Consider the following 13,496-nt stretch of genomic DNA (forward strand, 5'->3'; position numbering starts at 1 on the left):
ATTCACACGGGCAGCGGGGCTTTGGGGCAATGCAACAGAAAATCAGCCCGCATGCATTCACGAGCAATTAATCCTGAAATATGCATGGGATGGCATAGGATTTAGAACTGAGACAGCAAATGATTTAGAAAGAGCCTGAGGTATTCGAGCAATGTCCTCGGTGGCCTTTCCACGGGGAGGAGATAAGGCAACAGCTGGGAGAGAGGTGGCCCACCAAGAGCTCACCTTCTCTCGATGCAGGCTCTTAGCTGGCCCAGGAAGGTCAGTGGCACCAGCTGCCTTGCCCTTTACGCAGATGCATCTATGTTTCCCCAAGCTCCAGTTGGGAGTAGAGTTCCTGTCCTGCCACTCCAGAACTGGACAAGTAACCGGACACATGTTTTGAGGGGATGGGAGGCCTAGTGTGTGTATGAGTGGGTACCCGCTCTGAGCAGCCACATCTGGAGCATTTTCAGATTCCGTCCCTCCCGTACCAAGAACATGGCAAAGCCTTGAGGGCAGAAGAGAAGAAAGGCTTCCCACCTCCTGAGATGCCCTCGCCCGGATAGCACTAACTGCCCCCACCAGCTCGCAAGAGGGAAACACCCGTTGATAACACACAGATCTGGAAGAAATTTGGAGCTGGCATAAGCACGGCTATGCTACCACCAGACTTCACGTCTGACGCTCGCCCCAGGTCCGCGGCCAGGGAGGACTGTCCAATAAAGCCTGGACTCAGTCACCAAGCCAGGATTCAGGACCAGGCAGAAGGAGGACACAGGCAAATCATAGGGACGACGGGGAGCAGCTGCGGGCGGGTGAGGTGTCCCGAGCGCAGCTTTGGAAAGGAATCGGCATCAGCTCCGAGGTATATTGTTTCCAAGTCTTTGATGGTAGCACTGTAGCAAGAAGCCCCCGCGAGAGCAAGAGCCTTACGATGAGGCAGGCAGGTTAAAGAGACACCAAACGGTAACTCAGTTTTAACGTTTTATTGGGTAAATGATTTAAAGATAGTAACAATAGTGTCAAAACTACTACAATATCTTTCCACAGTCACACCTTACAGACCCACGTAAACCTTCCCATTGTTTCCTCTCGCTCCGTTTTAATATTTTCAAGCTATACATATCATATAAAATGCCCATTTCCAATAGTTTCTTCAAACTATTAAGCAATTACATGTGGAAGGAAGGAGGATCTAGTTATACGTGGAGGGGGTTTCAGGTAATCTGCGATGTCTCACTGTAATCCAAAAACAGGTTACTAAGAAAGAAGGAAAAGAAGCTACTCCAGGTAGCTTTTGCTCATTACGAGTCTTACCACTGTATCACCAAGAACTCAGTATGCTGGTGACAGATTCAAAGTAATTTCGGGGAACATACAAAACACTAAAATAACTTAGAAACTAGATCCAAATATTTCAAAAGTAATCGACTTTGATATACAAAAACAGTCAGAGGTGGTTACAAAAGTTTGTTTTCTCAGTGCGTCTATGTACCAGCGCAGTTACTGGGTCCAGAGCAAAATAAAAGGTTTCTCTTCTTCTGAAACAGTAATAAAAAACAAGGAAAACAGATCTTTGTATATAAAGGATCAATGCTGGTCTTCAGAATAATGTAATCGGAAACCCTTAAATCGAGAGGCACACAACGGGTTTCTGCTTTTAAAAAATAAAAGGAAAGTCACCAGTTTATTTCAATGGAGGAGGTGCTCACACCCCTCAAATAAAGTTAATTGAACACCACTAGCAAAAATCACTTAGAAACTGTACAAAAATAAAAAAGTTAACACATTTAATCCTGCAAGGTTTTTGTAAGGACTGGAAGGTAGGCTTTTGAAGCAGCATTTGGGCATGGCTGGGGCTTCTTTGGTTTGATCTAACACACGTAAGAGATGGAACCTACTCCAGATGACAGTTTCAAATTTCCTGCACATTCGAAGACATGAAAAGAGGCCAGTATACAAACTTCCGGTGTGCTGGGCATTGGGACTGTGTGTACTGGACTAGAAACTCCTACAACTGCTTGAGGGGGCAGGGGACGCGAGCAAGCCTTGCACCTTCCTCCATCAAGTACGCCGACCTCTCGTGGTTAAGGGAGACTGGGGCGGGTGGGAGCACACTCTCGTGCAGTCCGAAGGCCACTTAACAGGGGGGTCGGGGTGGGCTGGGGGCCGGTGGCGGGCAGGGGAGGCAATTGTTCTTTTAGAATCTGGTACCTGGCTGATGTTGTTTAAAGAACAAGAAAACCTTCCAGAAACGGAAGCCTTTTGCTACATACCAAAGTAAAATGCGTACTGTTTTCCCAGAGGGGAAAAAAAAATACCAGTTGCATTTGAGAAACAAAACACAGAAATGGAACTAATTAACATTTAAAAGGGGAGGCAATGTAAACTTTGTGCTACTCAAATGAAGTTCAAGTATTCCTTCTGAGCTGTTTAAAGATCACTGAACTTATACAATATTCTGGTGATAAGAGTGCAATTCACATTTGTGTTTCTGAACAAATACACCACAACTGGCTAAAACACTAACCTGTGCAATCAAGAATCTTCGTCTGAGTTAAAGACACATGCTACATATTTCAACATGTTCCAAGTTCATTCAAACCACAGACGTAACAGCTTTGTACTATACGATGAAGGTGAAAGGGTCTAGCATTTGTCTGTCTGAAGCACACCATTATAGTTTGCACGACACCCTTTACGCTACAAAGTCTTTTTAGTCAACAGCTATTTAGAGACAACAAAAATGCACTGTGCATTAATTTGAAAACAAAAGGAGACAAAACTATCCTTTTCCCCCAAGCCATGGTGGGAAATATTGCTGACCTCGTCCTCTGAAGCCTGCAGGATGGTTATTTCTTCAGTATAACATTATTACACTGGTAAGAAAACATCTGTAGAACATCTGCATATATCAAGAATTTTTAAAAAATTTGATATGATTTTTAGAGTCCGCATGACCAGTCACGTGTCCTGCTCAAGATTGATTAGCACCGTTAAATAAACACACATATGTATGTATGTACGTGTAAGTAAATGTATACATCCACACATATGTATGTCATAGATCTTTTCTTTTAAAAAAAAACAACAACAACAACAACAACAACTTCTAACCATGAGCTCACCCAGGACAAGGAGCCTGTTGAACTGATGAGATGATGGATAAGATGGGTCAATATTGGTCTATTTTGTCTCTCTTCAGTTTGCTTGTTTTATTTACTTTTTTTTTTTGCAGCAGACAATATCATTCAGCTTGTGCTCAGTTTCCCTATAAGGGCAAGAAAAAGTTTCCATCAGGTAGCCACCTGGTTTGATGCTGAAAGACGATTCTGCTCCAAAAATCCTCCCAAGGAGAAACGAAAGGATTCAAGACCCCTTGCTACAGCCCACCAGCTAGCTTTCTCTGACTCATCTCTAGGTTCAGTGGATTGCGTGTCAGGCTAACAGCTGGCTTCTTAGTTAAGGCATCACAACTGAAAATGGTTATTTCAACAACGGGCGCTGTGGTGAAGGAATACCACCAAACCTCTAAGGGCTCCCATCAAAAACGGAAAGCAGTTTGCTCTGCCAATAGTGGCAAGCGGAAGGAATTCAGGCAATCAGCACACCAACTAGCAAAGGGGTTTTGAATTTGGAACCAGCAGTCTGTCACCTAGGTATAAGCTCTGCCATTTTGATTTTCAGTGACATCTCAGAGCTTAGACAACATATTCTGCACCACACTTCTATTCATCACTTGACATACTGGTTTCCTGTTGGAAAAAAATTACACACATACACACACACACACACACACACACTTACTATAGGAAAATGAAGGTAATCTTTCTCCAGAATCATCCGTCATTTTTCCTGGGGATAAACACACAGACCTCCCACTCCTCCTGATGTTGGGGAAGTTCTCTTTATATGCACCGTGGGAAGACCAGCCCTGCAAATGGGCTGGGCTCTAACAACTCTATCATTTCTAAATGCTGGCTCCGTTTTCCTAGGTGTAACGTAACATCTTATCAACTAGTAAATGTGTTTCTATCAAAAGTATGTAGTGCAGAAAGACTCCAGTCTTGTCCCCATGACAAATATATCTGAAATCATGGCATATATGAACTTTTGTTTCACTAGATTATCTTTACTATTTCTTTAAACAGTTGCTAAAATTGTCTCCGGCCAATCAGGACTTATTGAAACCTAAAGCTAACAGGTTTAAATTAATATATAATAGACAAATGTCTCTTTTTGGTTATTTGCTCAAAATAAAATTTTTCACCTTAAAAAAATACTTAAGAGTAAGGAATGTGTCTAATCTGTTTCACATATAGACACAATAAAATTTTATAAGAATATTTCTCTAAATTGCCTTTTTTCCCCCTAACCTCTCTCAATTCCATTTAATTATACTCTTCTCAAAGGCACTAAATTCTGTATCTGCTCTCTTCCTGATATTTGCTGCTTTTCAAAATGATTTCTGTAGCATATCTGAAAGGTAGCTTGTAACTTTCTTAAAACAGTGTTGTGGTTTGTTAAGTTGGTTCCAGAAAGTGATGAAGCCACCTCTTCTATGGTAACCAACACAACAGGCATAAACGATTTCTCACTCTCTGTGACAAGCCCTATCATGGACCCTCAAATGTTCTCTACCAGAACCAAAGTTCATATATTTTAACCACGGGAAAAACGCCTATGGAGTGAAGACCCACATACTAAGCTCTCATAGCAAAATGCATTTCAGACAAATTCGAGAGTAATATACAAATACCTGAATTTGATGTGAATTGCTCCCAAACTCAGCTATCAAAAATTCTCTATCTTACTGAGGAGAAAACTAGAGAAGAACCTAAATAAAATCGTTAAAAACTGCACAATGTCTTCCATCCACAGTCGAAAGCAGGAGGGAAGAGAAGAGAGAGGGAAGGAAAGAAGACAGAAGGGAAGGCAAGAAAGACAGAAACCTAATTCAAAGAGCAAAGCAGAATTCTACATAATATGGCGAGGAAAGAAAACCCCAAAAGTTATATATGCTGCAAAAAAAAAAAAACAAAACAAACAAACAACCAAGGATCTAAAATAATAAAACAGAATCTTCTTAACAAATGCCATTTTCCTACCCGTTACCATGATGATCTTAACTGACGAAGTCCAAGCTTCATCATGGCAACGGAAACTATCATCATAAAATGGTACAGTAAAAGAGATAGCTAGACCAAGAAGGGGCAGGGTCTCCTGGGAAGAGGTCTGCAGAGAGGCCCAGTGACTGGCTGTGCGGCTCAGTGTCAGGAATAATGGTTGTATGGCGGAAGGGGATGCCCAATGCCATTTTGGAAATGATGATGCTGGCGATGAGCAAGGTATTCAGCATAGCTCAGGGTCATCTTTTCACTACGGTACCTGAAAAAGTCAGGGAAGAGACAAAGTTAACATCAAGAAATAGATGACACGCCAATGTCAGAGCTGGGAGGGACCTGAGAGATGACTTTACAGACCAGGAGAAGCAGAGGTCCAGAGAAAAGTCGTGACTGGCCCAGTGCCATGCAACCAAGTGGCGAAGATGAGATCCGAACCCGGGAATACAAAGTCTGAGTCCAGTGCTCTTTCTGCTCTACTACTCCTGGTTTCAATTGTGCTAGAAGTTTCTGTGCCCCCCCCCGGAAGCCCCAGTTTGCTAATGGGAAGGAAAAGAGGAAAGCCAGCCTATTGCCATCTCATTCACTTGACTGCTCTTTCTTCCAGGACATTCCCTCCTTGACCATTCCCTTCCCTCCATTCATGCATCTACTCAGGTCTTGCCATTCATAAGAATAGCAACAACGAAACGCTTTTCCTAGTACTGGTATCCCGAACCCTCGCTTTCCTCATCTCCGGCTTTCCTTTCACCCCCTCACTTCTCAAAATTGTAACGTGTGTTTTGTACATTCAGCACTTCATCTCACACTGCTCCTCAGCACGGCATTCCTTGGCTCCTGCCACTCTTCGCAGAAACTGCTCTTTCAGAAGCTCACCCCTGCTCCGGCTTGACCTCTCCATTAGGAGACCACGCACCACTCCCTTTCTGAAGCTCTCCTGTGTCGTAGATTCTACAACTCGACACGTCCCTGACTGTCCCCACCCCCCACCATCTCTCAGACTGCTCCTTACCTCCCTGTATTCCTCCTGCTCAAAACATTCTGCCTGGTAGGACTTTACTATGGTTCTCCCTTCAGTTCTCTTGACGCTATACTCTCTGTGCCCCCTCAGGGAGCCCTACCATTATAGCTTCAGCTATGACCTCTTCATAGATGATCCCAAATCACCATCTCTGGTCATGAGTTCTATCTATGTACATTTTCGGTGACATACGGGACATTTCTATACAGATACCCCAAGAAGCACTTCAAATCCAGAATCAATGCTGAAATGTGACTCTCCTTCTGCGGTCCCTCCCTTGGTTAAAGGGTGCTTTGGTGCCTTGGTGCTTTTCTTCTAGAGTAAAGCCTCGACTTGTTCCTCTTCCCTACTTCTGAAGGATGACTAAGTCCTTTCATTTCTTCCAGTGTTTTCTCATCTGTTTGCGCCTTTCTTCGCCCCCCCCCGCCCCGCACTGCCACAGCTCTTGTTAAGGCTCCCATTCACCTCCTTTGGACGGCTGCCCCAGATTCTTAGGTAATAGCCATGTCTCCTAACTCCTTTTCCTGTGTCCCATTCCAATCTTACACCTTCCCAAATCCATCTGTTTCAAACCCTTCAACAGCTACTTACTGCATCTAGAATCAGGTCTACATTTCTTAGTCGGGAACTCCATGATATGACCCAACCCATCTTCCAGGCCATGTTTCGTTCCCATGACCACCTTCTATATGCACACTGAAAGACTGGCCAAATCGGACTATTGAACATTCCTCAGAACTTGGCTCTGTATTTCACTACCCACATGCCTCAACTCACTAAATCAATCCCTTTCCTCCCCCACTCTCACATATTCTACCCATTCCTCCAGCCCAGTCTCAAGCCTACTTCGTCTCTGAAATGTTATATTATCTAAACCCACCCCTCTTGAAGTCCTCTTTCCCTACGTTATGACCTCACAACATCCATCACGTTCTGCCTTATATTCATCATTTTCATGCATGCCCTTCCAGTCTCCTAGACCGAACCTGGGGAAAGCAGAGAGGAAGGCATTTTCAAATATCTAACTCCTCAGGGCTCGGAAAAATCCATTTTTAAACTATAGGCATTCACTGTGGTTTTATGGAATTGAAACAAACGGAAACAGCAATCCATTTTCCTGAAGTGTTGGATATTTTTAAAAAATAAGTACCCCCATTATCCCACAGAGAAATGTATTTGACATTTGTGAGTCTAGCTCAGTTGTGATTTTCAGTAAGTTTCCATGGTAGACTTCTGTTGCTGCCAACATCCTAAGGTTAAATTCAAATTTGAAGAGTGCTTATCAGAATCCGGGGGTTCTGCTAAGCAACGTCCAAAGCTAGCCAATGGCTGATTCTGGTAACTTTCTTAAATAATGTTGTCTACAGGCTCAGAGGACTTGCTCCTGTAAAGCCAGAGGAATCACACAGAACTAAAGATGGGAAGAATGGGCTCGAACATCACACAAGCTTTACTGCCGAGCCAAGTTCCAGGGTATCCACCCCCAGGATGGCCCTGCCATTCATTTCCATTTGGTTTCAGAAGACAGAAGCAAGTAAGACAGATCAAAGAAATCAGAGGGTTATAGACACACACATCAAAAGGTACTGGTTAGCCTTGCGCTAGAAAATGCCTTCTGTACCTGGTCAGTTTTATGGTTTTCCTGAATTCATTAGTAATCGGAGCTTTATATCCTCCTTTCCTCAGTAATGAGTCTATGGTCTGAATATGGTCCCATCCTGTGGAGAGTAGACCAGATAAAATACCAGTCAAGCACACGTCACAAGCACTTTTGGGCAAATACAAAATGACTTTGTAGAGGTCAGCTATTACTGACACCAGATACCATCCACTCCTTTGGTCCTAAAAACAGTCACAAAGAAGAGCTAAGACTTCCTCCTGTACAGAAGCAGACCTGCCCCCCGCATACCTTAAGTGCTAGCTACCTGTGATGGCTGACAACACTGGCTTTTTGATCTCAACCACGGTCGAAGACAAGAAGCCAAGGGGCTGGCAGTGACGGCTCAGGCAGGCCTCAGTATTAAACCACGAGCACTGCTCTCTCCTCTAACATGACATCTTTAAGGGAGGGAGAAGCCTAAATGTCACTGTGCCAACTCAGTAGTAGTTAGGACTTCCACACTAACTCACGGTAATTACCATCCCTGATGGTATCTTCTGGAGTCAGTCAAGTGTATCTGTGTGAGCTATGCGAAGGCATTTTTATTGGTTCTGACGTGGGATGGTGTACTTAATACCCGAGGTCCCCTCTCGCTCGTGTATACTTTACAAAGCCAACGGGAACTACAGGATTGAGACATTTTTGAAAGCAACCCCAATAAATCTTCCAAGAGCTGTCTTAAAGACTAACTCTCTTGTAGGGGTGGGGGTGTCTAATACAAAATTGTACAATTATATAGCTCACATTTATATGAACCAAACCTGAGAGAAACGCAATTACAGATGCTTTCTGATGAGGAAAAAAAAAACTCTATAAGATAAAGAAGAAATATTCATTTCAACTGATGTGTAAAACTAGAATTTCGTAGTAGCTAGAAAGGACAAGGTGCTACAGAGTGAAGAGTTCTTTTGTGTTACAGTGGTGGTTCGTAAACGTTTGTACTTTATCTGCCAACACAGAAACGTGTTTGATTAGGAAGTGCAGGCCAAGCCGATCAAACACGAGGACTTCGTGTAGTCTCAGTGCTCTGGATCTTAATGGGAAATGTACAATCCTCACAGTAGCCGAATGAGTACCCGGCAACCACCTGACGAGGAAGCATTTGATGCTGACAATGTACCGTGTGGCTGACTGTTAGACAGAAGGCTTGTTTATGCCAAAAGGCTACAGCACAGTGAGAGATGGGCAAAGGGCATTTCGAACTCATAGCAAACCATCGCCTAAAAAGAAAACCCCACTTCTACAAGTCTTTGCTCTGGGGAAAGTTATAATTTTGCGTGTTTTTGCTCTCAAACTTTAGTGCCGCGAGTCAACTTCTGTGTGAGTAATTCACCGATCTCATACAGACATTGCAGTGGCAGTGTTGGAAGAATCGTTTCTTCTTGTTTGAGAACTGCAAGGTCAGATAAGCGCATTTCAATGTGTGTATCTGTTCAACTTCTTCACCAGATCATATGAAATAAAATACAATGACCTTGCTCCTTTGCAACCTCCGGTAGGTAGGTGGCGGTGCGTTTTGATCCTTTTTCATTGATGAATTCTATTCTAATGCCATGTACACCCACCTGAAAGAAATTGGCAGTTTTATTAGTACAGTCTTCTTCATAGAAACAGAAAAGGTTATAATTTGACTTTTAAGAGAGTACACTTCTTCCTTTCCCCTTGTTTTTGGAAGGACATATAGGTATCTATCTATCTATGGCATTATATATAGAGAGAGAGAGATATAGATATATATCTATGTATGTATTATTTTTCTTTTCCCAAAGCACTGAATTAGGGTTTGCGGGCCATTATGACGGCTGTGGAGACTGAAAACATTGCGTGACGTGTCCCCAATGTGTATTAGGCTACGCTATCCCGTCTGGATCCAGACCAAGCATTCTGCTGTGTGTAGAATAAGACAGTCGAGGACAAGAATCCTGCCCCCACCCCCAAATTGTGGCTCATGACAATAAGGAACTAGAGCGAGGGAGCTGACTTCAAAGAGACAGCAAACGTATGTCCTGGTTTTCAGGTACAAGCGCCACTTCGGATTAAGTTCTGAAACTTCCAGGGCTGCCGACTCCCTTCCCAAGCTGTCTTGTCTCTTTAAAACCTTGAATTCTATGTAGACGAGCAGACCCAGATAAGGCTGGAAAAAAGCCAACAACGAGATCCCACATCATCACCCATTCCAAATAGTATTTCTAAAATATATGTCATGGCTTAACGGTGGGTCTGTGGCAAACCCTCACTGTCCATCTACATCCCTGCCCTCACACACTACTGCTAAATGTACACGTGATAAAGATGTCAAATCCCTTTGGGGGAGGGTATTTTTGCACAGTTTCTTATACATGAACACAGAGATCGCTATAACTTTATAGGAAGCACACAAACTTCTCGTGACGCCCTAAGAAAGGGAGTTCTCTAAGTAAAATGTGGGCAATTTCTTGCTAATGTTTTAAGAAAGTAACATACTGTTTCACTGATTAGCATCTAGTCAGAAGGCATCTGTCCTTTTTCCCCCTCGTATCTCACATAGAATCGTATATAGAACTGGGGATCACAGAAAGTTCTTCTTTGTAAACACTGATAAGAAAAATGAAATTTCAAAAGCACAACTCCATTCTGTTCTCCTAAATCTACAGTCATTTTAGGTCAATGGTCCCCAAGTGGAGTTTAGTAAGGTGGCCCAAGGGACCTGGAGGGAGGACGTTGAGACCAGGGAAGCACTTTCATCCAGGAAAGAGGCTTCCTTTCAGAGCAGGCGAGTGAAGTCACAGGCCTTGCCTCTTTTCATCTGTAGGCATGCAGAGGTCTAGAAGAGGAACAGGGGCCCACGCAAACTTCTTTTGCTGCTTCTGCCCTCAGCCTGAAATCTTCCACCTTTTCAGGGAAGAAAAAGTCCTCCGGAGAATCCGTCTTGTCCTTTCCCTTGGTCTTCTTCACACATCCATCCGTTAGAGCCTGTCAGATCTTCTGAGAAGCTCGCTTTTTGCTGAAAGCCTATCTCTGTGGCTACTTCTACATGATATCAGTATTCTTATGAATCTCCTTCTGCTGAAGATGCAATCAGGGCAGCTGTTTCAAAACTAACACAGTAAGGCCTCCCAGACCCTGTGGGAAATGACTGTGGACAGCTGAGAAGAAGTATGACTGCTTAGCTATCAGGCCTTTCCAGGATAAAGGACATCTACTAATCTCCCCAGTGCCTGACACGGTACGGAGACAATGACAAATTTGCAAGAGCTTCTGTATACCGACTTTCTGATCTGTGACTTTGAAGGTTTTTTTTTTCTCCCTTCAACCATATCATCTCCTTCATAATGTGTTTTTTAAAAATACACAGTGTAAATAATCTGTGCTCCCATCATTCACTGAAGTGAATTTTGCATCTTCTACTCAATTTATCAAAAATCTATCATGTTCAAATTGGAAAGAATTTTGGTGTTTATGAAGGCATCTAGTCAAAATTGTTGAGACGAAGAATGTTTCCCTATTTGTGAGACGAGAGTGTTAGACAAAATCAGGGGTGTTTAACTGGTATGGGGGGGGCGTGGGGGCTGTGAAATTTATCAGAATTTCAGGAGGTTTCATGCTTCAGCGAGTATGGTTTAGAAAAAGAACAACTCCCCAGGTGATTTTTATTCTGGGTTAACTAGAAAACCTCTAATAATTGGTCTAGCTCTGACAAACTGTAGCTGTGTATTGAAAAAAAAAAGTGATTTAGGCAAATTGGAGGTAATTTAGACACATTAATCCTTTCTTCATAGGAGTGCATTGTGTTCTTTCACAAAAATATCAGATTTTAAAGCCTAGTAATTTAGCAATTAATAGTGGTTATGACCAGCTGTACGGTATGTGAATAATACCTCAGCAAAGCTTGTATATATATGTAAATATAAAGAAGGAGGTTAAGACCAAACTGGAAGGACATGCTGACCAAAATAAAAATTACGAATAAAACTGATTGACTTTTGTATTTTCAGGAGGCCCCTCCATCAAATTTAATAATGACAAAAAAGTTATCAAAATTCTCCCATTTAGAATTAGTACCACATTTACAATTTTTAGTTCTTTTCTGTGTTCCTATGATTCTGAACAATTGAAAGTACCTGTAAATGGAAATGTAAATAGGGTGGTTTTAAAGTGAGCCCTTTGGGAAAAATAACTTCTTTCATAGATTAAAAAATATACTCCACAGTGATAGAAAGCCAAAACCAGAGTGACGCATTTCTTCAACCCGTGGAATCGGGAGAATGGCAATCATGTTCTGACCAGAATCAAAGCATAATAGCTTTTTGTCACCTGTTGAGCAACAGCATTTTCCTTACTCCCAGAACCACAGACGCCACCAAGGAGTCATGCTGCGCAATCAAAACAGGAGAGCGGAAAATGGCCTGCTGTGGAGAATGACGGAATCTGGCCAACCTGTGGAAATCACTGACTTTGCAAATGAAGTCGTCCCCACTGACAGGAGCCCCAAGACGAATTCCGTATTGTTTGAGGGGGCAAATGGCCACAGCTGCAACTCCAAAATGTAACCCTCATGTATAATAATCGAATCCTCTCTGAGACAGAGTGGAGAATCCTTCCGCCAAGCGGCATCCCAAGAGACAAAGGCTCCAGCCCCAATTATCCGCTAGCTAAGAGATCAGCTAACCAGGGAAGTGGGACTTCCTGAAGCAAACTTCTGCTAAAACTCTACCACGGTGTCGTAGTCACTTTCCATTTCTAGGGATGGATAAGGAGGTAGCATATGGGAAGGCTATGCGACCCCACCACCTCTCACAGACCCCTAATCATCACTGCGCAGAGTACGGCCAGGTAGGCAAAAACGGGAGACTTGCAGACCTAACCTTATGGGAGTCTGCAGGCCACTGTCAAAATTTTTAGAAGGTCTGAGAAAAAAAAAATGTGTTCAAGGCCCATCGGCTGTGATAATATCCTTTTAATCAAGACTGTACTTTTGCTAAGCAAAGCTATAAATCAACTCGAATGGTAGTAAATTAAATGTAGGACTTATAGATAAGAGGATATGGAATTAAAGAGAGCTGTATCTGTGTGTGCTGAGAGAACAGTAAGACCCGTTCAACAGATTCCTATTCCATGCTAAAAAAAAAAAAGGCCATATTTATTCTGAACCATTACATAGCGAGTGATTTTTATTAATGCTATTATACAATCTTTTGTTTTTAACATCACCCAGAATGATTAAATATCAGGATTAATGTTAGGACCCTAAAATAGATCTTGATTAGTCCAGACTTGATTATTCAGTTTGGGGATTCTGCATCCCCAGCCCCACCTGGCCCCATCCTCTTTCCTCTTGTCCGTTTCTCTGTTTGCTCACTCCTCTGTCAGGGAGCATGGGGGCACACACAGAGAGATACACGCAAATTAATCAATTTTGCTACATAGTAAAAGGTTTGGTAGGAGAAGAGATTATAAATAATGGCTAAAATGAAGCTTCCAGACTGTCTGCAGATTTCATTTATCCTCGTTATCTGGTCCCTTGTTAGAAATGTGGCTTCATTCACAACTATTATCCTCTAATGCAGTGACTCTCAACACAGGAGCATTAAAGAAGTGCCCTCTCCCACCCCATTATAACATATATCCATATTCTGCTCCTCACAACTGCACAAAATTTGATATCCCCTAGTCTGTCCATAAGGCAAGTGTTCATCCTATAAGCCACCAGCAGCACTACAAAAGAGCCTCG

General features: G+C 42.7%; 1 protein-coding gene across 3 annotated transcripts in view; it reads right to left on the bottom strand.

Moving 5' to 3' along the window:
• The window catches only part of AMMECR1 (AMMECR nuclear protein 1), a 148,313-nt gene that overhangs the window by 38,228 nt on the left and 96,589 nt on the right, over positions 1–13,496 (bottom strand). For 2 of the 3 annotated variants that reach the window (XM_034648999.1, XM_002924079.4), the window contains 3 exons: positions 9,261–9,351; positions 7,748–7,844; positions 954–5,370 (listed from right to left, as the gene is read on the bottom strand). The exons of the other annotated variant lie outside the window; for it this stretch is intronic. In XM_034648999.1, the coding sequence (XP_034504890.1) occupies positions 5,256–5,370; positions 7,748–7,844; positions 9,261–9,351 (303 nt within the window). In that variant the 3' untranslated portion in view covers positions 954–5,255. Of the gene's footprint in view, positions 1–953; positions 5,371–7,747; positions 7,845–9,260; positions 9,352–13,496 lie in introns of those variants that run through there. 3 annotated transcript variants of the gene reach the window in all.

Source organism: Ailuropoda melanoleuca, chromosome X (assembly GCF_002007445.2).
Source record: "Ailuropoda melanoleuca isolate Jingjing chromosome X, ASM200744v2, whole genome shotgun sequence".
Lineage (NCBI taxonomy): Eukaryota > Metazoa > Chordata > Mammalia > Carnivora > Ursidae > Ailuropoda > Ailuropoda melanoleuca.